The 22,619-nt window shown below is 44.8% G+C and overlaps 3 protein-coding genes across 4 annotated transcripts; 2 read left to right on the top strand and 1 right to left on the bottom strand.

Moving 5' to 3' along the window:
• Positions 1–5,529: 5,529 nt before the first annotated feature.
• LOC128732025 (lipid scramblase CLPTM1L) lies at positions 5,530–8,146 on the bottom strand. The gene is made up of 7 exons (XM_053825183.1): positions 7,893–8,146; positions 7,644–7,836; positions 7,111–7,467; positions 6,985–7,053; positions 6,499–6,899; positions 6,167–6,418; positions 5,530–6,082 (listed from the first exon to the last, which is right to left on the bottom strand). Exons 1-7 carry the CDS (start codon positions 8,144–8,146, stop codon positions 5,944–5,946), a joined length of 1,665 nt encoding a protein of 554 aa, XP_053681158.1. The 3' UTR covers positions 5,530–5,943.
• Positions 8,147–8,626: 480 nt separating this feature from the next.
• On the top strand, positions 8,627–9,827 carry LOC128732018 (leucine-rich repeat-containing protein 57). Its single transcript, XM_053825177.1, has 2 exons — positions 8,627–8,645; positions 8,709–9,827. The coding sequence occupies exon 2, from the start codon at positions 8,891–8,893 to the stop codon at positions 9,605–9,607; it is 717 nt and encodes a 238-aa protein (XP_053681152.1). The 5' UTR covers positions 8,627–8,645; positions 8,709–8,890; the 3' UTR covers positions 9,608–9,827.
• Positions 9,828–11,154: 1,327 nt separating this feature from the next.
• On the top strand, positions 11,155–21,687 carry LOC128720373 (innexin inx2). Of its 2 annotated transcripts, XM_053814041.1 has the most exons (3): positions 11,155–13,031; positions 19,252–19,366; positions 19,442–21,687. In XM_053814041.1, the coding sequence occupies exon 1, from the start codon at positions 11,357–11,359 to the stop codon at positions 12,431–12,433; it is 1,077 nt and encodes a 358-aa protein (XP_053670016.1). In that variant the 5' UTR covers positions 11,155–11,356; the 3' UTR covers positions 12,434–13,031; positions 19,252–19,366; positions 19,442–21,687. The 2 variants fall into 2 exon arrangements, with proteins under 2 accessions (XP_053670016.1, XP_053670015.1); XM_053814040.1 differs by having other exon boundaries at positions 19,252–21,687.
• Positions 21,688–22,619: the final 932 nt, after the last annotated feature.

Below are 22,619 nucleotides of genomic sequence, written 5' to 3'. Positions count from 1 at the left end.
TATCATAATTTTTCCACCTCCCATACATGGGTGTGAGGCTCTGAAAAGGACACAACACGGCAATGGCGGTGGTGAGCTGCGCCACGTAAAATCTCAATTTGTTTCGCTAAACGTCCGTCGAGGGGCTTCCTTTCCTTTCCGTTGCCCATTCCTTTCCCCGTCCACCCCCATAATGATTCATCTCAATTCAATTCATTTCTATTGCAATCCTCTCTCCTCGCCACCCATTCGAATGCGTGACACCCGCGGGTTTGGCCCCTTTTATGCTATCATGTTGGCCTCGGGTATGCTGCGACCTCTACATGATTGTCTCGCTCTCTCGCGAGCAGACGCCAGAAACAATCTAATACATTTGAACCCCGTGGCCACCAGCTCTCCACTTCACTCCACTCCATCGACTAGTCAGCTTCTTTTCGGTTTTGTTCTTCACCGACCACGAGAGCTAGGACTCGGCTAGGATGACGCGAATTTTGTCCTGATTTGAACAGCTTCCAGCGGAGACGCGATGGTGGGCGTGTTGCGCGCTATGTAGGGTCATTCTTCTTTTTTATTTATTTCACCTTTTTCGCCCTCCACCCTCCCCGGTTGGTGACCTCCAACCTGCACGCCATCCCGCCTAGTGGCCTTTCTCTACCGTTGACTTTTTCGCGCTATATTTCACAATTCGCTGCCCAATTTGCTGGCCCTCAAGTGTCGTGGGGCCTGTACATGGCTTTGCGAGCATGAGCATGTATGTATGCACTTTATGTATGCTCCCTCCTGAGGTGCGGGTGGAAAGGTTCCCAGCACTGGTGGTGGTGGGTCCGGTTTATTTCCCTTACAATCGGGACGATGGTTTTTCGGGCGTCGATCGGCGCCGGCGCTGGGTTTTTCCTTCGAACGTCACCACAAAACGATGCACAGATGTCACGTACGGTACTTTAGCAAACGATTCCCGAGCCATAATAGATCAGCGAAAGGCACCGCCATCATAAAAACCCGCTCCGGTGGTTGAGGGTGGGTTGCTAATCAGGATTGATTAATTTTTTTTTTTTGGTTCCACATCACGTGGGGGATCTTTCTTCTTTTGCTGTGAAAGTTGTAAAATCGTGCGCACTGATGGGTTTTCGGTAATGTCGGCATTCGACGACGAAGAATCCATGCTGTAAAGTGACGTTACGAGTTTTAATTAATTAACGTTTGGTTTTCAACGCTGTTTGGTTGAATCGGCAGCATGTAAGCGACCAGTAGAATTTCTCCTTTTGAGCGGTTTCACTTGCACAAGGACGAGGCAGTATCGATCGTGCCTGGCTGAGAGCTGGGAGTTTAGGGAAAATCACGGAGCACGAGAAAATGCTTACCAACCTTCCTCGAGAAGTTCTGATTAATTAACAGACACACACGCACGTAGAGTTCTCTCAGCAGCCGATTTGAAGCGTTTAAAAGAGCGCCAGGATTTGTCTCTTTTTTTGGTCGTTGGCTTGGGAAGTAAATCAAATCCTCAATCCAGATAATGTGGGCTGTGGTTTCAATTACCATCGCGGAAATTGATATTAGAAAGCACGCGAAGTATTTAAAACTCCTTCACACAACAAAATGGCGAAGCTCGAAACAGGTTTGCATCACTCGTCGGAACCCGGAATGGCCACAATTTTAGCCACCCTAAGCCGCGATATTAATGAGGACGAATTATTAACACGCAATAGACTCGCGTACTAGCGGTAACTGCCAGGACTCGGGGTAAATGTTGCATGAATCCCAGCCCACTCGGCGCGGGTGGTTGAGATTTAACACATTTCCCGGCATTTCCCGGCATTTCCCGGCATTTCCAGGCGGTTTATCAAAACCCACCTTCAAACCGTACTCGTACGATCAGCACGCATTTATCAATTCACTTGCCCACCGCAAGTGGAATCGAATTAGCGCGCAATTATAAGCCTAATAGAGTCACTAACGAGACGCCGTTATATACGCGGCTACTGTGCCATAAATTACTTATGCAAACGGATCTGCCCCCGGGTGTGTGCCAAATTTCATTCGTGCTCTTTCGTGCCGTGGGGGTTTGGAATGCGATAAAATCGATAAAATGTGGCACGGCGTGGTGATTATTGCACCAAAACCGACCCCCATGGAATCTCGGGAAACACCGGAAATGGTGAAAAGGTTGCTCGCTTTGGGTGGTGATGATTACTTGCGTTTAATTAACTCCCGCTAAATGATTCGCGTTTGTGAGGAGGCTGTTGTTTTTTCATTTTCTGTGCAAATAAAAAAAGCCTCTGGCCCGTTGCAAAATGCACTAATTCAGTGTGAGTTAGTCTACTATAACGTTGCAAAATTCGTGTCTTCTTTGCTTTATCGAACGGTGTTTAAAAAGTCATAGTTGTTATAAAACCAAAGACTGTTACATTCGCGCTGCCACTATAACCGCCTAACTTGGTAATAAAGCTGAGCTTCGTGAGCTTACTTCAGTACACTTTTTCGCATCTTTATATGTTACAAAACCAGCCCATGCGTAGCGTTGATTGTAATTAATAGCTTGGATCGATTTATGCCGATCCCATTACGATATTATTACGCTCACGAATATTTTAGCAAAAACCCCCAAGACAGCCTTTTTGGGCGAGTCAAAGTAAATGAATCCGCTCGTGGACTGTTGAAGGCAAAGAAAAACTCACTTCCAATAGATGTGCCAAAAACAAAAACGAGCTGCCGTTGGATTAGATTAATGAATAAAGATGAGTTATTTGCTAGCATTAAAGCGGCCACCATACCAATCTAATAACCACGTTGGGAGGATTGTAACAACAACGACAGCTCAAACGAGAGAAGAAAAAAAAGCGCCCACGAGTGGAATTGTTTTAAATTCGAGCAAATTATTGCTTTAACGCTTACGGCGAGATTGTTGTGCTTAGAAAGATGGACGCTTAAAATTACGCTCTAGTTTTTTTTCCTCGCATTTTTCCTTCACATGTTTCCCTCCTAAAGGAGGCTACCATAGCAGGGAAAATTCGAGGGGCGAAAACTCTCGAAACCAAACACCCGGAACGACGCAATTTTCTTACCACCCGCACACCCACCCTACCAGCCTTTCTCTCTTTGCCAGCCAAACCAGCGTATTCATCTTGATTTCATACATTTTTGATGTGTAGTGGCACGGGAGGCGAAGAAACTGGTCCCGTGAAACAATGGCTGGCGGAGGAAGAAAATGCCGCAAAAGGTCTTGGCGATTTTCCAACATCAAAGTAGGCAGGATGTGCGAGCGACTGAAAGAGAGAGAGAGAGCGAAAGAGAGAGAGAGAAAAACAGAGCGAGTGAGAGTGCGAGAGTCGTGCAAATGGCCGATCTAGAGTGCGGATTTAATGAAAATTTACAGAACCGACATTAATAATTCCAGGCGAATTTTTATTTATGCCCACCATTTGGCGCCCGCCAGGATCAGGCTCATTGTAGGCTGTGGGTTGTGGATGTGAGCTGCATTATTGTATTAAAACGGCATAACGACAACACGCGAAGTTCGAATTGAAAGCATCCTTCCCCTTTTTCTGAGCGAAGCATTTTATTGGCATTTCGTGGGAAGCTCGAAGCTCGTCATTTCCGTTTAATCGTATCGATTGTATTGGATACGGTGTATCATTGCTGCACAAAATGGCGCCCGCATTGGGATGGGGATTGGGAATTGATTCCATTCGAAGGACATCCAAAAGGACCCAAGGCAAATCGTTTCATTAGCCGCACAAACTGACCGCTTTGACCGCATCGCAGATGAGAGTCCTTGCGATCGTCCTGCCGTGGGATGTTGCTTCCGATGTTGGAAGGACAGTAAGGGAAAGAAAAATGTGGGAAAATGTCCCTCCACGTTGTGTCTTTTAGCGGATGCGATTGACGATAACATGTGGCCGCGTATCCTTTCGGGGGGAAAAAGGACCAACCATAATAAGCTGTTCCCCATCTCCTTCGGGCCGTTTCGGTTCATTATTTTGCTTCATAATAGATTCGGCGGATTTCTATTTGCGCCGATGGAAACATGAATATGAACGATGCTCGGAGCCTTCGGTTTTGTGCGCGATGGGGAATAATTTTTTACGCTCCTCGATATGGACATCGCAGCGGCTATCGTGTTGTGTGTAATGCGGTAATTTATATCACATCTTGCGAATTGGCAGTTTTCCTGGAAAAGCGGTAGCCTTTTCCTTCGCTTGCGCTGCAAAAAACCACGAGATTGTGATGGCGAAATGCATTTTGTAGATGCAGCTTTCAGTTGGAGATGTTCCATCTGGTTCTGCGGATATTGATTATGATGCATTTATTGCGCTCCTTTCGGCTAGGTTCGTGGCTGACTTGAAGCTTTATGCTGACTAAAGTATATCGCGTGATAAGGATTTTTCGTCTCAAATAATATATTCGTTCAAAACACACGTTAGATTTCGTTTTATTTTCATCCAACAAAATGGCCGCAATAGTACAGACTGTTGTTCTTTTATTATTTCCTTGTAGTGTTATATGAAATTTTATATAAATATGTTTTTGTTAGCTTGCGCATCTCCATTAGTTAAGATTTGTGTTCCGGCCTAATATAATCAGTCATTCGTCGGCAAAGTCAATAAAAAAGAAAGGAAACGTCCTGTTTCATTTAGTTTTAATGTATTTTTATTTCATATGAATTCACGAAACATTCAGACATTTGCATTTTTCGCAACGCTTTTGATCACTCTGATAAATATAGTTCGAATTTTAGATGCTTCTGTTTTTTCTAGATTTCATTCTAACCATGATTTAACAACTGTAAGCGACATGGGTCATAAATTTCTCGTAAAATTTCAATATTTTTGCAAAGCATTCAAACCACGGGAACATATGTATTTGCAAACAACATGCACAATAATAGCGAATATAGAACGAACAAGGAGTAAAAAAAAAACCACAGGAGAAAAAAAAACTTCCGCACACGGCACAGGCAAAACAGAGAAAATTTTTCGTGCAAGTAACAGGAGAACATACCAGCTGAGAGGTAACAATTTTCTGTGGCCACAATTATTTTTGTAATATCTATTTTCTGAAGTTTTCAACCACCGCTAATAAACAGCGCTGAAAATTCATATGTTTGAAACGTTTCATGGCCTGAAACATTTCACGTGTTAGCGCCATCTATGAGTACATAGTGGAAGTAAATTTTCTCTCTAACGTAATTAGCGCCATCTAGCGGTTGTTAAACAAACCATTTGAAATTTTTTGAAAAGTTTCAAGCGCTCGAGCCCTTGAAACATTTCAATTTTTGAAACTCTTAGTATGCTCTCCTGTTACTTTTGCGAAAAATTGTCAGTTTTGATCGTACGAACGCGGAGGAAAATTTTGATCTTCATTTTTTACCTCGTTCGTTCTACCGTTGGCCCGGTATCATGTAATTTCTTTTAATTAGCATGTTCTTTGTGAAAATATTAGTTTCCAATAGACGAGTAAACTAGTTAAGAGACGACAAACTTTTTGTGCTATATTGTTTATTAGGTATTACTTTTTGTTTATTGTAGAAAAATATAGAAACACAAGGCATAATTGAATTTATTTACTTACACTTTTCTTCAAACAAAACTGTTTTCATTACTTGATAAACAAAAACGTTTTAAATGCATCATAATTACTAATTTAGCATAATGGAGGGAACCTAATGTGACTCTGATTGACATCAACATGTTGCCACTGACTGCAGCATTACCTTAGAAATAGAAGAATACCATAGGAACAACGAATTCTGCTAAACGTTGCTAACACTGTCACTATATCGGGATTATTATGCAATGTTGCAGGCTTTATAAAGTTGCCTTTAACGGTAATTTAACGGTATGCAACTGTGCGATTATGTTGTACTTGTAGTTGTTTTACCACTAGCTCGAACTAGCGTTATTATCTATCAAAAAGCACTTTGCAGTGTGTAGAAAAAGAATTGCACGATAGAAAGCCGTATTGCTACTAGTTATCCTTCTTATTGTCCTTTTCGTTGGACTTTTTCCGCTTATCGTTGCCATCCTGCTCATCCGTAGAATCGTGTTCCTTGTCAAGAAGCGCCCGTTCATCTTCGTCCATACGCGTCTTATCGACCGGATACAACCTGATTGTGTTGGAGAAAATTAAGCGATATCATTCAAACGTTTCCGTCAGTCTCCCAGAGCCGCCATTAAAAGCTGGCACTTACCATCGCTGGTACAGATATACGAGAAACACGATGTCGTCCCGGAAGCAGGCAAACCGATGGGCCGTAGGCATCGTTATGATGAAGGCGAACACGTCGTCGATGAATGTGTTGAATGCTTTGTACATGAACACGCGCCATGGCAGTGCAGCGACCGATTTAAGCTTGTAGTTGATGAAAAGCTGGGGCAGCATGAACAAGAACCCGAACGCGTACACTCCATTCGCCAGGGAGCCAATTGTCCACGAATACCAGCTAAAAGGGAAAAGCGAACGATTCAAACGGTTCAAAAATTGGTCCATAATGAGTTTCCATCACAGTGGATAAAACTGTACCTCTTGTGCGGAAGATAGAGCAGCGAATAGATGGCCCCACCGATGCACAATGGATACAGAATGTAGCTAAGATATTGCATTGCTTGCTTATCCAGTTGCAGCGTATTGTTCTCTTGTGTTTGAATCGCTTCGCTACTCTCGCTGCTTGGCTGGAAGCGTATTCCACCGCGTAGGCTAACGTCGAGCTTGAGGATTTTCTTTGCCTTCCACATCTCGATCAACGTTCCGACGCCCGTTGGTACGAGAATAAGCAGAGAAGTCTCCTCGTCCATGAGGTAAAGGAATATGATTATGTGGCTAAACGTACGCCACAACGTGCTTCGTAAGGACAACCCGGCGTAGTGGCGTTTGCGTTTCCAAAAGAGAATATCGTTTTTGAAAGACAGAAAATCGATCAAAAGCTGAAAGAAATCAATCGTAAAGGAAACGCATATGATTAGATGCCGAATGCGTTACTGTTCCATCAAATTGCAGCCTAATGCTTACATGAACACTGCTGATGATGATTGTTCCGCACAATAGATAAACGTTAGTATCAGAGAAGATCGATTTTACCTGTAAATACAATTGCGAATTAGATACAGATACGCTATCAAGCAAAACGCCGCTTACTTCATCAATGTCCTTCTCGCTGAATCCTAGTTTCGTCAGGTCAGACATGGCTCGTTCAATTTGAGCCAACATTTTGATCTTGCCCACTGAGCTAGGAGCATAGTGCATTATTAGGGTTGCATCCGATGCGTTCGGGTCGATTTCGACTAGATCTGCGAGTTTTTCCTTCGCGAAATCATTTCGAATAATAGGCATCACCAAATTGTCCGGAGTGATACGAATATCACGAGCCAGCTCTGCCGGAACGTCACGCGGTGACACAGAAAAGTCCTCCGTAATTATGTGCAAGAACACATTTTGTCGTATGTGGGCGATCCGCTTCTGTTGCACGAGCTTGTTTGATTTCCTTGCTGTTCCCTGCGGTAACATCCAAAGATAAATTTGAATTACTCTACGACTCTACAGAGAGATAAAGCGCATAACCTTTGCCGGATTCAAAACTATTTAACCCGCGGGTCAATGTGTTAACAGGATTCTTAATTGAACCGGCATGTTTTGTTTGCTTGGGCTATTCGTATGGGCATCTAACGTACCTTATCGTTAAGAAGATTAATTGTAGCCGTTTTAGGCACCATGTAGTGCGTTAGAGAAAACTTTTTTATAACTGATGTGCTCTGAGATCGTACCGAGTCCCATTCTAAGGATTTTGCGCCCTTCGTCAGGACTGCAAACATGTACAACGTGCCATTTGCACGTGTCTCCTTTGGTAAGTTGATTGTGTATGATCTAAAATTTTACAACATATTAGTTCATGCAAATCTTCGGAAATATTTTTAGTTTACCTCTCAAGCTCCACGAACGGATCAAACGGGTTGATGGTGCCCAGTTTCGCCACTTTACCGCCATTCGGAGGGTTGGAAAATGGCGATGTGTACAATGAAAGCTGCAAGAATTTCCCTTTAGTGAGCTGCGAGCGATAGCACGGTGTATCAGTGCATTGCGGTGCCCGGAACAATATATAAAGTGTATACGTGGAATGTAGAATGTAACACAGAAATACTATGCCGCAAATGGATGATATCGACATCAGCTTCATCTTAACGGCACTTCCTACTCAACTACCGTAAGATTTGAATTATATTCTGGAATGTTGAAATAACGAAATTACAGCATTTTTTGCTATTCCAAAATTGATACAATCAGCTAATGTTATCACACAGTTTTAGCCCGTTTTCTTATTTTTTTCCGGTACGATTTTGACAACAAATCACGGTTTGTTTACATATTCCAAGGCGTACCCACCAACGAAAGGTGGGGCTTAAGCAGACACGTGCTGTGGCATCCATCATTCTTTTAAGAGAACATTAATATGCAGCTGCTATTCCCTGTAGAATCAAAAAAGTGTATTTGATATAGGTTATTAACGTCAAATATGTATAAATTAGTATTTTACAATGATTTATTTCTTCATTTTTAGGAAAAAAATCTAGCGATAGCCTAGACTGTTTTGTGATACAAGATACGTGTCACATGTGACGTTTTTGATGTCAATAAGAATTCATGGTGCGATTGTTTTGGGGAGTGTTTTTATTGCCGTAAAGCTTTTGCTAAATTTATAATAAAACCCCAAAATTAATCTCGGTTTTCTTTATGTAAAGATCTCCCAGTTATTGCGCCCTAATTCATAGCTAGACGCTGAATTGTAGTAGAGCTCTAGTACAGTGGATTTCTGCTGCCATATTGTGCTATATAAGAGTCAAACAAAGAACGGCACGTACAAGAACATACATTTTTTTTGCTAAATTTGATTATTAGCTTGGTCTGAGCAGCGTATAATAACATGGGTAACAAGCAGGTGAAGCAACATTTTGAAACTGCAAAGAAAACTGGAGTTCTTAAGATATCCCTATTGCGGTTGGACGAATTCCCTTCAGCGCTGAAAACTTTCCCTAACGTGCTGAAAACGCTGGATATATCAGAAAATCGATTCACCCTTCTGCCGGACGATATAGCCAAATTCACTCTTCTGAAGCATTTGAATGCCAGTGGAAACAAAATTGCCCTTATTCCCGACTGCATTGGTGTTCTGGTGAAGCTGGAAACGCTCAACATGATGAACAATCTGTTGACGACCGTACCTAGGAGCTTGTCGAGCTGCACACATTTAAAGCAAGTCATTCTCAGCAACAATCAGATCAGCACGTTCCCGGTAGTGTTTTGTGAGCTAAAGCAGCTAGACCTTTTGGATCTGTCAAGGAACAAAATAACAGAGATACCCCCGGAGGTAAAGTCACTGCAAGCGACGGAGTTGAATTTAAACCAAAACCAAATCACTATCCTAGCCGAAGAAATTGCTGCCTGTGCAAAGTTGAAGACCCTCCGGTTAGAAGAGAATTGTCTCCAAATTTCTTCGATCCACCCAAAGATCCTTATCGAATCTAAAGTATGCAATCTGTGTGTGGATGGCAATTTGTTTAACTCGAAGCAGTTCACAGAACTACAGGGATACGATGCCTACATGGAACGGTACACCGCAGTTCGGAAAAAGATTTCTTAAAATATTTTTCATCGTTCAACGTGATCATCGACATATATATATCTGTGAGGACTAAGTCTAGCACGAGTTTTATCGTCTTCAACCACAAAAAAACGATTCACTTGATCTTCACGCATCCACCCGCTAGCTGTTTTATCAAATATGAAGGCAACGATATTTTCTTATACACCGTTTGTTGATAGACCGATATACTGTGTACGAAATTACTAGCAAAATATATTAATTTCATGATGTGATATGAAATTGTATTATTTTCAAAAATGTATTTAAACTCAAAAGTCAGTAGATTAAGTAAGTAAGTTATCGTGATCAGAAATAATAAAATAGTCTAGTGTACCATCACGTTTTTCGTATCAGGGCTTGGTTTTTTAACTTACAATTCTAATTTTAGGAAATGATTTTAATTAATGATTCATATTCGATTTGTTTTAACATATCAACTTTTGCATCAAATGGAGATTCTTTTTTTTTCGCTGTTTTATATACAAGCCACCTGAGCCAATAAGCAATGTTCGTAGATTTAAGAAAGTTATTTGATCTTTGAGAAACGTATTATAATTTATCTAATAGTATTTTCAAACGTTTCATCAATCGACTTTCAATTTTTAAAAAATAGAAGATTGCTTGATTGTAGAGATTCTATATTTGCTTATGTTACTACAGATGGCGCTAATACAAGTCATGATATGAGACTGTGGCTTTTGCTCAATTTTTGATTCCTTACTTTCAAAAATAAACTTTTACTTATTCATTCTGCATAATAGCTAATATTAATTTACATAGAAAAGTAAGAAATAAAATACAAAAACTGCGTTTAAGATAGAAGACATGAAAAATAAATAAATAAATGCTGGTCAACGAAACACGTGTTTTATTGAACAGTAAGTTGTACTATATTTAAAATAATACATTTTCACAGGGTAGTTGCAGGTCTCAACACTACATTAACGAGATTAACTTGTATTACAACTATAATAATGATTTTTACGATACGCTGTAATTTACCAACGTACTCTCGTTTGTTTTGACATTCTGTATCAGGGCTGCTGCCATCCTCTTCCCATGACAAAGTGCAAGCAGAAATGGAACTGTGGATATAAACTATACAACATCAATAATTACAAATATTAGAGTACCTAAAAACATAAATACCAAACTACTTGTGCGGTGTATAACTCTAGTTTTACAATAAATATCGTGAAAGCATCCCAACTTATTCGTCCAAACAATTACAAGATGTTCATGAATATCGCAATGCGTAATGTAATATGAAACCCCGTGCTGCCCTTCGTTACAAATAAGACAAAGAAGAACAACTACCTCGGCTGGTCAACTGGCTGGCGTTGTGTCCCACTTCATTCCTGTTGACGCGTTGGTACAGAGACGCACGCGACGCCTTCGCGGCTGCTAGTTGGCAGAACTTTTGGAACCAGTGAAAGACAGGATTTAGTCCTGCTGCAGCTGCAGCAAAATCTCAGTCTTGTATTTCGTCATATCCTTCGCGGCGTCGTCAGCGTTGTGAGTGAGACAGGGCGTAAAGCGTTTAGCTGGTGGTGCGATCTCGCTCTTGCCTCGTTGTGCGCGGCGTCGGTGTGTGCGTGTGTCGAAGAGAGAGAGCTGGCTGGAGTCGAGTGGCGAGTGGCTGACGAAAAATTTCGAACCGAACGGTGGAACAGTGCGGGCGCGTGTTGAGCGTGTTCAGAAGTTGATTCCTTTTGGGTAAAAGTGCAACCATAGTCCGCGGGCATCATGTTTGATGTGTTCGGATCCGTGAAGGGTCTGCTGAAGCTAGACCAGGTGTGCATCGACAACAACATCTTCCGGCTGCACTACAAGGCGACGGTGATCATCCTGATCGCGTTTTCGCTGCTGGTCACCTCGCGCCAGTACATTGGCGATCCGATCGACTGCATCGTCGATGAAATCCCGCTGAATGTGATGGACACGTACTGTTGGATTTACTCGACGTTCACCATCCCGAACCGGCTGACAGGAGTTGCCGGAAAGGACATCGTCCAACCGGGCGTGGCCAGCCACGTCGACGGACACGACGAGGTCAAGTACCACAAGTACTACCAGTGGGTGTGCTTCGTGCTGTTCTTCCAGGCCATGTTGTTCTACGTGCCGCGTTACCTTTGGAAAACGTGGGAAGGCGGCCGCATCAAGATGCTGGTGCTTGATCTCAATATGCCGATCATGAACGAGGACGCCAAGGAGCGCAAGAAGATCCTGGTCGACTATTTCGCCGACAACCTCAAGGGGCATAACTTCTACGCGATGCGGTTCTTCTTCTGTGAGGTGCTCAACTTCTTCAACGTGCTCGGACAGATCTATTTCATGGACTTTTTCCTCGACGGCGAGTTCTCGACGTACGGCAGCGATGTGGTGCGCTTCACCGAGATGGAACCGGAGGAACGCGGTGACCCGATGGCACGCGTCTTTCCCAAGGTGACCAAGTGTACCTTCCACAAGTACGGTCCGTCCGGAAGCGTGCAGAAGTTCGACGGTCTGTGCGTGCTGCCGCTGAACATCGTCAACGAGAAGATCTACGTGTTCCTGTGGTTCTGGTTCATCCTGCTCACGATCCTGACCGGCATCTCGCTGGTGTACCGCTTCTGCATGGTCATGATGCCGAAGCTGCGACTGCTGATGTTGCGCGCCCGTTCGCGATTGTCCACCCACAACGATGTGGAGCTGATAGCTTCCCGCTGCCATATGGGCGATTGGTTCATACTGTACCAGCTCGGCAAGAACATCGATCCGCTGATCTACAAGGAGATCATTTGTGATCTGGCGCATAAGTTGGAGGGCAAGGAGATTGTATAACACACAACCGCAGCAACGAAAAACCACCACTCTCATCTCCCTTTCGGGGAAGGTGGAGGTGTGAAGGACGAAACTCGCGAGCGGGGAGAGAAGAGATCCTCTTGAAGTTCGCAAGGGTTTGCGCCTTCCAGCACCAGGCTAAAACGTATTTCCATCCTGCCCCGAACACTGCACTATCAGCTTCAAAATCGAGTAGAAGAATAGAACGAAAAATGCCGAAAGATTCATTGAACCTTAGAACCACCTACTCCCACTGCGCGCGCCCACCCACCCCTCTTCGTGCATGCAAGCGAGCGCGATCGAGTCGGGAAGCAACATCATCGAAAGGCTTCCCAAGCAACATCCGCGGGACGACGGAAAAGCGAGCGCCAAGAAGCAGCATTGCGATTCGCGTCTTGAGAAGATGTCGAAGATCTTCCCACCACACCACACCCGCTGGCCCCGACCCCAACACCCGCCACCACGCGGCTAGGACACCGCACACCGCATATGGGCAGAAACATACGATTCTTCGCCCGTGCGCTTCACCGTCTTTCTCGGTCTCCTTATGCTCTTCTCGACACCAGTGCGCACCGCATCAGGATAGAACTCAGCTCAGGTAAGCACAGACAACAGCAGCAGCAGCAGCGAACCAGCCGCGACCGGTTGCACGGGCACACATAAGTGCAGGAAATGGATGAGATAGAGGAGAGAAGCTTGGCTCCTTTCGGGGGTGTGGATTCACGCGCGGAACCGGACGCTCTTGGGATGTCTGCAGCGCGGAAAAGCGCACGCAGAGGATCCACTTTCCATCCTCCTTCTCGCGGCTTCGGCCAAATTATTGGCGTGTTTCTCTTTTTCGAGCGCTGTCGCTTTCTTCCATCCATCTTCCGAAGCCCGGAGCCGATTAGTCGGACGGAATCCACCACTTGCGCTGTTGGTGGGGCTTTTGCATAAACGCACATTCTTGCGTGTGATTCACGGCAGCACAGGCCGACAAAAATTCGGACTAAAGTCCGTCGAATGAATCATTGCTCGACGAGCGGAGGGTTGCAGATCGTCTCATAGCGACATTCCACTGGGCTTGTTTAATCGACACTGGGCGGCCGTCTGGCTTAAACGAGCTGACGGGAACGCAAACGTGATTGCGACAACGCACTCGATGTCTGGCACTTGTTGTGCTGCAATCGTCTTATCGGAACTCGGAGCGACAGATGGGGTCATAAATCGTGGAGTGTGAAGATCGCCTCGCCTAATCCAGCCATCAGCTCGATAAGAAACGCAAGGCATATACTCCATTACGACCGGCAGATAGCTGGTCAATCGATCATGCGATCGGATCGGGCCAAGATAAGGACACTATAGGGAGGGAGGGGAGGGGGGGGGTGGGTTCTCATATTCCCCCCCAGTGAAACTGCAACTTCTCGTGCAGAAAAACGGGCTTTGTCGCCGTGGTTGCAGTTGCAACTCCCCGAACCTGTTCCTTTGGACGTGTGATGGGGGCCGCACACATATACCGTGTTCGGAGTGGGACAGTTCCTTCGCGATGCCTTCGTATGTCTGTCTTCTTTTTTTTTGTTGCGGCCAACCGCAATCCGGCTCCGCAACCCCAATGTGGAGGACAAACGCGCTCATCTTGCACGCGCTTTGGAACGCGCTGTTGCCGTCATTTCCATTCGCCCGTGGCCCACGGGAAAGAAGCCCAAGAGAAGCCGAGAAAGCGCAAAGAAGCAGCGGCAATCGACGGGGACGCATTCGACAGCGCGACTTCTCACGGACCGCGAGCATAGAGCGCAGCAGCAGCAACAACACCAGCAAAGACTCGACGTGCTTATGCTCTTTTCTTTTACCCTCTCCTGAGTGCGTACGTCAGGGGCGGGGTGGGGGGGGGGTTGGGATGGCCAGGCCGGTCAAGAAGGGCTGCACAGGGTTGGGTTGGTGTGCGCTTAGTCGCTGCAATTGGAGCGAGGGGCGTACGGTGGGGAGAACCAAAAAAAAAAACAACAACAACAACACCAAGGCAACGTCAGCTCGCCATGCTGTCGATCGCTCGAGGAAGACGGGTGTTGGGAAGAAAAGCAAGAGTAGGGAAAAAACAACATCACGCTGGTCTGCGCGTTCCCATGGAACCCCGTGGTTGCTATCTCTTGTCTCGCTCGTTCACGCATTCGCTCGCGGTGGCGTACACCGATCGATGGCTGACGTATGGGCTGATGTGGAGAGACTCGAGAAGAAGATGCAGGGGCCCATTTCCACCGGCGGGGAAACCGGCGGGTTGCGTTTTCTTCACAGTTCGCTTTCTTCTTCCTCTTCCGTGGCGTTTGATGATCGCGTTTGTTGACTCAAGACACACCGAGCGGAGTTTGCCTTCTTCGGCGATCCTGCTCTGCGCGATCGAGCCTTTCTTTGCGATCGTGCCCTCTCTGTTATGCAGCCGTGCCGTGGCTCGGTTTTGGGGTGGTTTTGTGCAGCATCGATCATGTTGCTCTTTTTTGCTGTTGCTACGCCTAAATGCGAGAGATTCGATTGTGTGCGTTTTGGGTCGTCTTTCGCTGGCTGGTTTTCTGGCTCGCTGGCTCGCTGGCTCGCTGGCTATACCTGCCTGCGTGAAGGGTAAAATTAGTCGGCCTGCAAATGAGGTGGCTGCGTCGACCATTTTAAAGCCCCCACCGCTGACGAGGTGAGTCGGTTATGTTGTCAAGTGTTGCTGGTGCTGCTGCTGCTGCTGCTGCTTCGGTGACGGTGAGCCCAAGAAAGTCATCGCTTTGGAATGTGCACGTCAACGAGCCTTCCTTTGGTGTGCAGGCACCGGGCGCGTTTATCCATGTGTGCGTCATTGCACGTACGCATGCATATATGCTATGCAGTTGTGCAGCTTGTTTTAGGGTTTTTTTTTCGTTGCTGCTTGTTTCAGCGAACGATGGATGTACACGGTCTCGTGTCTCACGTGAGCTGCCATTTAGACGTGGAGAAGTTTGCTCCAACCCCGCAATGGTCGTATTGATGACTAGCGCTACAATACCCAGAACCACGGGTTGGTTTTATGTTTTGCCGCGAGTAATGACTGCAACCCTTCCGGCCAACCTCTGCCTCCTGCGAGTGCTGCCTTTTATTGTTGCTCTCATCCAGCTGGACAGGGCTGAATGTTGAACAACAAACCAATGAAATAATAGGCTGCGTGTGTGTGTGCGCGTGCGCGTGTGGATGTGGAGAGACTGTGGCGGATGAGATGGAGATGGGTTAACATTGAATTGACCCCTCGGTCATCGTGGTTGTCGTCGTTGTTGTTGCCGTAGTTGTTCGGTGCTGGTTGTCGGGAAGAATTTATTTATCCCTCTCCCGGGCTCCCGAGTTGCACCCCCCTGTGAGGCGATCGCAAAAGCGGACGAAATCCGCTGACACATGGGATTGGTTTAAATTTTGATCAAGGCAATTGTTTGCTACCTATTGCGTTGTTGCGGCTACCGTTGTGCTACTGTTTCGCCCGAGTCTGGGATGATCTGTTGGATTGGGGGAACCTTTATGCTAAAGCAATCCATTTAAATTACTGACACGTGTTGCAGTTCATGTTCTACGAAACCCCCAACAAACATCTCTGCCATGAGCGTGAGGCTGCCGATGCAAAAGAGAGGCTGATTTAAAGTTCAGCGATCATGCAAATGGAAGAAAAGATTCAAATATCGATGCGATCTTTTCACCTGATCTGATCAATGACGCGCTGATGTATCGCACTGTGCGAGGATGTAAATCAAAAGCGCTAATGGAGCAGCTAGCCCTTAGAGAAAGAGAGTGGCCGGCCGTTTCAGAGGGTAACATGGCAAATTGAATAATAGAGTTGCAGCCTTCGCCCCAGCTCGATCTCGTTAGCGCATGGCGTTCGCGACGTTTAAGTGTATGCACGATCACCAGAAGGAGAGAAATACATGCACAAGTCGCACGATCGCGTGCACACACACATTGCTATCCACCATTGCATAAATGTTCGGTCAGGGACGCAAGTGAGCACACAACAAAAAAAAAACAACATCTCCTGAAGCCGTCCTTATGCGCTCTCGCACAAGCCGGGGGTGCTGGAACTAGTTTAAACCTGATTCTTTGGACCCGAGAAGGTGTGTTTCCTTGCCGCCGCCTTCCATTGTGCCTGCCTGGCCGAAGCGGCCACCGGAATGCAAAACGAGTCGACGTCGGGCTGCTTTTTCTCGTCCTGCACGGTCTCGTGTAACCCAGGGGTCGATTATTTTACTGCTTTTGGAAATGGGAGCCGATAAATTTGCTTCTGCTACTCCCCGTTTAAGCGGACCTAGGTTGGGCGGCGGCCACGGTAGCGATAAATATGTTTTACGATCGTTTGATCGATCGGAGGGTTTTTCTTTTCCTCACAATTTCGTGTACGCGAAATTAGCGCCCGGGAATGAGCCTTTTTTGCGTTGGGTTTTGCAGCCGGTGGTTTTGTTTCGCATTCTCTGCAGCGTTTTTTTTTTCACCGCTGCTCCTTACGATTTTCACAGTTTTGAGAGGAATGTCGCAAGGTTTTTTAACTGTCACCGACACACGGCTCTTTACATGGCGCTGGTAATTATGCTCGTATGCGAGTGAAAGCCACCACCATCATCCGTGACTGTGGTTGTGTACAGCATCGAAAAATGGTGTCACAGTTTTCTCCATTCGCGACAGACCCGGTGCTTGTGTGAATATAATTGCAAAAATTGATAAGTAATGAATGTCGCATTCTACCGAATTGACCCTGTTAGGCAGCAGTAACGTGGCTCAGTTAGGCTACACGTAACACCGACCGAGACCAGTTGTTGCCATTTTAATTAGTGTCGCAGATATATTTTCATTTGTGCCGATTCAAGGCTGGATGTGGCAATTAAAAACCCTTGCAAAATGTAACCCTACACGGGGACCTCATCAGTTGGGGCGTTCAGCTCGCAAATTTACAAATCAAGCAAATTCTCCCTGTGCATGACGACGGTGTTTGATAATAATATTTCCCATTCGTCGCAGCGACGGGGCATGATTTGTTCCGATTAAAAGATTTCTCCTCAACCTGCGGAGAAGGGCAAATAGTGGAGACCTTCGATTGCGCGATCCGTCGGAAGGGACAAGGGAACGCGAAAGAGCACGCGAGAGGAGTCGAGAATGGACCAGGCACGACAAGCGATCAACCGTGGTCTCGCTGGTTGGGTTGAGCTTGCATGTGTGTGTAGACTGGGGGCGAAGTTTTTGTGTGACCCAGTTGAAACATAACGACGTGGTCGAACTGCTGCTGCCACCCGGTTCCATCGGAACTCCAGAGCGTGCCTTAATTGACGCCTACAGTCCCCGCTTCCGACCCGTTCGTGACGTCTCGTTGCGGCGTCAATCGCCAAGAGAGGAGGTCATATGGGAAGTTATCAATTATTTACTTTTGTCTCCGTTTCCTCCGCTCCATCCCCAAAGGCGATGGTTTGTCTTTGCCAAGCTGCTGACGTTCCATCACATGGCAGTGCCGAGCAAGCGAATTTTCGCTTTCCACAAACAGCAACGCGTGCCGTCGCCTCCGATTGCTCGATCGTGCGAAGATCAGCTTATTAATCTGTAATCTAAATGAATTGCAGCTAATGGAGCACATGTGATTTTATTGCCTCTTTATTAAAACATTCGTTCTACGCGTGCCCTTCGTACGTCTCGTTGTATAACGGCACGATGCAAAACCACATGATCAGTCATTTGATCATACCTAAAATTCTACCCTCATATGACAAAATTGCTGCAGACGATCGAGTTATATAATGCCTCGTGCAGTGCTATTTTATTTATTACCAGAAAATGATGAATTGCTCAAACTGTTCATTTATCTGTGAGGACACGAGCCCCCATCAAACATTCATTAGCAAGCATACTTGATATGAATGGTTGCTGCGCGCCGTGTGTCAGCTTATTTTCGTTTACCACAGGAAGGTCGACATGTGAGAGCAAAAGCAAACGAACATTGTAATCATGTGCAACGAATCGGCGAGATAAAGTTTGTGCCGCTCACGATCTCTAGCGTTGTAGATAAAAAACACAAAGAGTGCCGTTTTGTTTACTGTGGCGACGAAATTGTGTTGTAAATATTTTCATTATTGTGTTATCATAAAAGGAATTCCTCGGTGGACCAGGGGTAACCCGTACCCGAGACATTTAAGAGCCAAGAACTCAATTACTACGGTGTGAGACATCACCTCACGGTGAGTTGGCCTTCGTTTTTCAATGGTTTCGGTGCTGGTTTTCTGGGAAAATCGAGAGAGTTGATTATCACTTATCAAACGCTTATCGTGACACGTTTGCGTTAAAAAACAATCGTACTTGAAATATGTTGTCGTCATCAGTGAATCGTTGTGATGACCAACGTTATGATGGTATCTAATCTGAAGCCCGAATGCGGATTTGTTGTAACCTGTCACTCTTTTCGTGATTTAAAGGCTTTGCTAGTGATCTACGTGACCGATAGCCATGTTACGCTCGATCTGATCCTCGAAATTCGCCTTCCGGTTTGCAGTACGTATTGCTACAAACTGATGAGAGAGCCACAGGTTCAACGTGAGCTATTGGATCATGTGTGCGGAGTCCGCATGTATTACTTTAGTTATCACATACGTTTGTACTATAAATAATTATCTGAAATACCGAGTGCATTTTCTGATATCTCACGACCGTTGATGCGCGAAAAACTCGCCGTCTTTAGTAGGTCGCTTAGGCTTCTCGTATCTGCATTGTTATCGCAACCGTGATGAATCATGTGTTTAGTTTCTTCGTGGTAAACAAATAACCTTCCAAAGACTGATATAACTTACTTATTATGCTTTATCTTTCAGATTATCTATCGCACGTCAACGAACACGAGACATCAGTGGTTCAACTGGATACGATCGTAGGACGAATAATTGCGGTGTTTAGATAAAGGATTAGTTGCAGATCCAAGCAACTCGAGTAATGACAGCCGAAGAAAATCGCACCCGTTTCGCTGCATCGGATTCCAGTAACAACGCATTTGTATTGTTTTAGCACGCCGTTGAATTGTTGTTGAAAATGCGAAATGCTGATTATGCAATTATATGGCAATCGAATATTTGTTCTGATAAAAAAATGCGACACAGCTTATGAGCAGAGAAATAAGTGCAGATTCAACCATCGGTTTTCGAGAACGGTATATGTTTATTTGCATACCATAATACAAGATTCTCGAAATAATACGAAATAATCGACGAATGAGAACGGTGTTGGAGCGGTGTAAGCGGCATAAAATTGCTGCTGGGCTATTTTATCAATCAACGAACAGATATAACCAGGGATAAATAGGAGAAACTTCGCGCAAAGCAACACATTCCTAAAAGAAAACTCAATGACTGCAACAATGATGATAGATTTCCCCCCCAAACGATCTTTATATTTCCTTTTGAAGAAAAAATAATGTCCTTTTTGATACTTTTTTCTACAACTGCTAAAGTGTGCAGCCAGATTTTCCAATATAGATCTAATATAGTGGATAAGTAAGAAAAAACACGATAATACAAGTAGCGAAACGAGGATGCAAGTATAGAGCATAGGGCTATTCAAAATCGACACATATTTAGTGGTAACTTTAGCACGCTACACGAAACGCAATCTCTGGCACTTATGTGCGACATCGAATGGATTGGATCGATGTCCTTTGGTACGAACTCGTTAGAAGACGCGCGAGAACATTTGGTCGGCATCATTATTGGCGTCGTGATATTACCATGCCATATGGAAGCAAGGACTCGCAAGAATATTGAGGAAGCAGCAGCATTTAAGAGGATCTTTTTCGGGCGCGAAGCTTTCACAAAGAAGCTCCGTCCATCGCACGCTATGCCATTTGCATATAAGCATTATTGAACAATAGTTTAACCTTAGGTGCATGTAGTACAGTATAGAACAAGAGATCGATGAAAGTTCGTCTATCGTATGTTTGGTGCAAATCAAGTTGAACAATGCATGTGTTCTTTTTTTTTAATGGAAGTCAGAAATTCTCATATCTCAATCATCAATCGACAGGTTTTGAGATTTAGTTTAATGTTTGTGATGTGTGAAATTTTAATTCGTTTTTATGTTGCTGTATGTCGGTATCGCGTATCATGTTTGAGCGTACTCGTACGCTTGCGTAACTTTGTTTGTAAAGTATCGAAATTGTAAAATTGCATAGACTCAAGTTTGGTATATATTTGCTGAATTCGCCAAAAGACATCATAAAACAAATAAGCATTTATTATTATATCTACCTAAATTTGACACATGGACCCATCAAGGAAAATTTACGTACGAATACTTCCGTCGATTCGGCCTACGACGGAAGCACAGCAGAAGTAGCAATGAAGCTAAAATTGTAAGAACAGCGAAGAAATAAGAGTTTCTTGTGATAAACATATAAATTATAGAATGTAATAGGGAAGCATTTTTCCTGCCAAACCCCCATGATCCTTTTCTTCCTACAGCCCCTATTCCACTTATTCTGATAGTAGGATTGACAAATGTAAGCATTTGTACTAGGTGCGTCCAAAATTGATAATGCTTAACATACAGTAAGATGTAATTTCTACATTCGGCAAATGTGACAAAAGCAAAAGCAAACGCTAGTGAGCTCCTTATGGTTGTACAAGCGAGACGGAACTTTCAGGCGGTTCTTCCAGGTCATTCAAACGGTCTATCGACGATGTTAGGTTTTTACCATGGATTTATCCGTCAACTCTGTTTTCATCATTCCAGCGGGCACTTCCAAAGGGTAGGGCAGAAGCACGATAGTAGTTCGCATATCACGCCGTTCACGATGGAGAATAGCAGTAGTATAGGCAATCAGTCGGTCGTACGGTGACATCGAGCTCAACAAGACGAAGATGCCATCATCTCAGCACATTGATTTTTAGCACTTTTAACGTTCGCGCACGGTTTTACAGAAGATTCATATTTTTGATAACTACTATTCTTAGCAGAGAGTAAAAGAGAGAGGCGCACAGAGAAAGTGTAATATTTTAGACGTGTATTTTAATGAAGTTTTATACCAATCGATTCAGCACAAACATTTTACGAAACGCATTTTAACAAGACAATCAGCGTAAGATAACCAATCGTGGTACGGTAATGGCGAATCATGTCGTTATACAAGCACAAGTGTAACATGCGGAAAAGCAACGGGCAAATGGTGAAACCCCCAGATCACGTTTGTACGAACCGCTCTACTCTTCTCTATCAGTGCCTTTGGATTTGGAGATAGTTTTGGCTTAAATAAAACTCACGTATGCTATTGCAAATAATTTGCTCAAGACGTCTTTATGTTTGTTCGCCGGGAATTAGTTGCAAATGCAAATGAAAGAAAATTGATCAATCGAGCGAATATATCCGGCATGACAACCAAAATCACACTGTCAGTGATTGAATATCTTGAAATATTCGCACCACCACGTGTACGTATCCTGGACGGGTGGGTACGGTTCGCATTGTAAGCAAACATGGGCCAGCAACCGCCGCAACCTCATTGTTTTGTTTCAAAGCAATTTGAATTCCTGATCCGTACTGCCTCGAATGGTAGCCTCGGAGGGCGGGCGACAGGACTCGTAAGCTAATAAAATGCAACGTTTTATAGCTGAACCTACCGAACTTTTCCCGACCGTTATTTGGTCGGCTGGGTAGATAGATGATTGCGGCAAACATGGCAGGCTTCAAATTAGCGATAAATTGTCTGAAATAATGGTTTGAAAATTCCGGCAAGGGTTCCGATGCGACAAACTCGGGGTTTTTAAGCGTAAGTAAGCAACCGTGTTTGGTCTATTTAGCCCTGGTAGCCCTGTTCACGAGGCGCATAAGCCAAGCGAGATCGGATCGGAACCTGATATTCGGGCCGGTCGTAGGACCACCAAGTTGTCAATCGATCATGCTCATACCTGGGGCATTAAAAGCAGGTGAAAAGTTGATGAAATGGTTGATGTTGCGTTGCGTTCGATTGCGAACGAATGAACCGGCGGTGGGCTTTCGTTGTAATGGCCACAAAATAACCCCTGGCTCCTGAAAGCACCTTCCGGATGTTATTTAATAACATTCAGCAAGTAAGTGGAGCCATTTCAACCGCGCTAACCGAACGAAGTGGCCGCCACCCGAGCGAGTGAATGCCCCATTGTATGTTTATTATTGCAACGTCAAGTGGATGAAAAACTAGCAACCATTCGCTCGG

This window comes from Anopheles nili, chromosome 2 (assembly GCF_943737925.1).
Source record: "Anopheles nili chromosome 2, idAnoNiliSN_F5_01, whole genome shotgun sequence".
NCBI lineage: Eukaryota > Metazoa > Arthropoda > Insecta > Diptera > Culicidae > Anopheles > Anopheles nili.
Note: the sequence above shows the minus strand (reverse complement) of the source record. Positions and strands in the feature narration are given on the sequence as shown.

Coding starts and splice junctions, on each gene's coding strand:
- LOC128732025 (XM_053825183.1), bottom strand. CDS start 8,146: ATGAAGCTGATGTCGATATCATCCATTTGCGGCATAGTATTTCTGTGT. Junction 7,468..7,643: donor TTAATCTTCTTAACGATAAG/GTACGTTAGATG, acceptor ATGTTACCGCAG/GGAACAGCAAGGAAATCAAA. Junction 7,054..7,110: donor GCGAGAAGGACATTGATGAA/GTAAGCGGCGTT, acceptor TTGTATTTACAG/GTAAAATCGATCTTCTCTGA.
- LOC128732018 (XM_053825177.1), top strand. CDS start 8,891: ATGGGTAACAAGCAGGTGAAGCAACATTTTGAAACTGCAAAGAAAACT.
- LOC128720373 (XM_053814041.1), top strand. CDS start 11,357: ATGTTTGATGTGTTCGGATCCGTGAAGGGTCTGCTGAAGCTAGACCAG.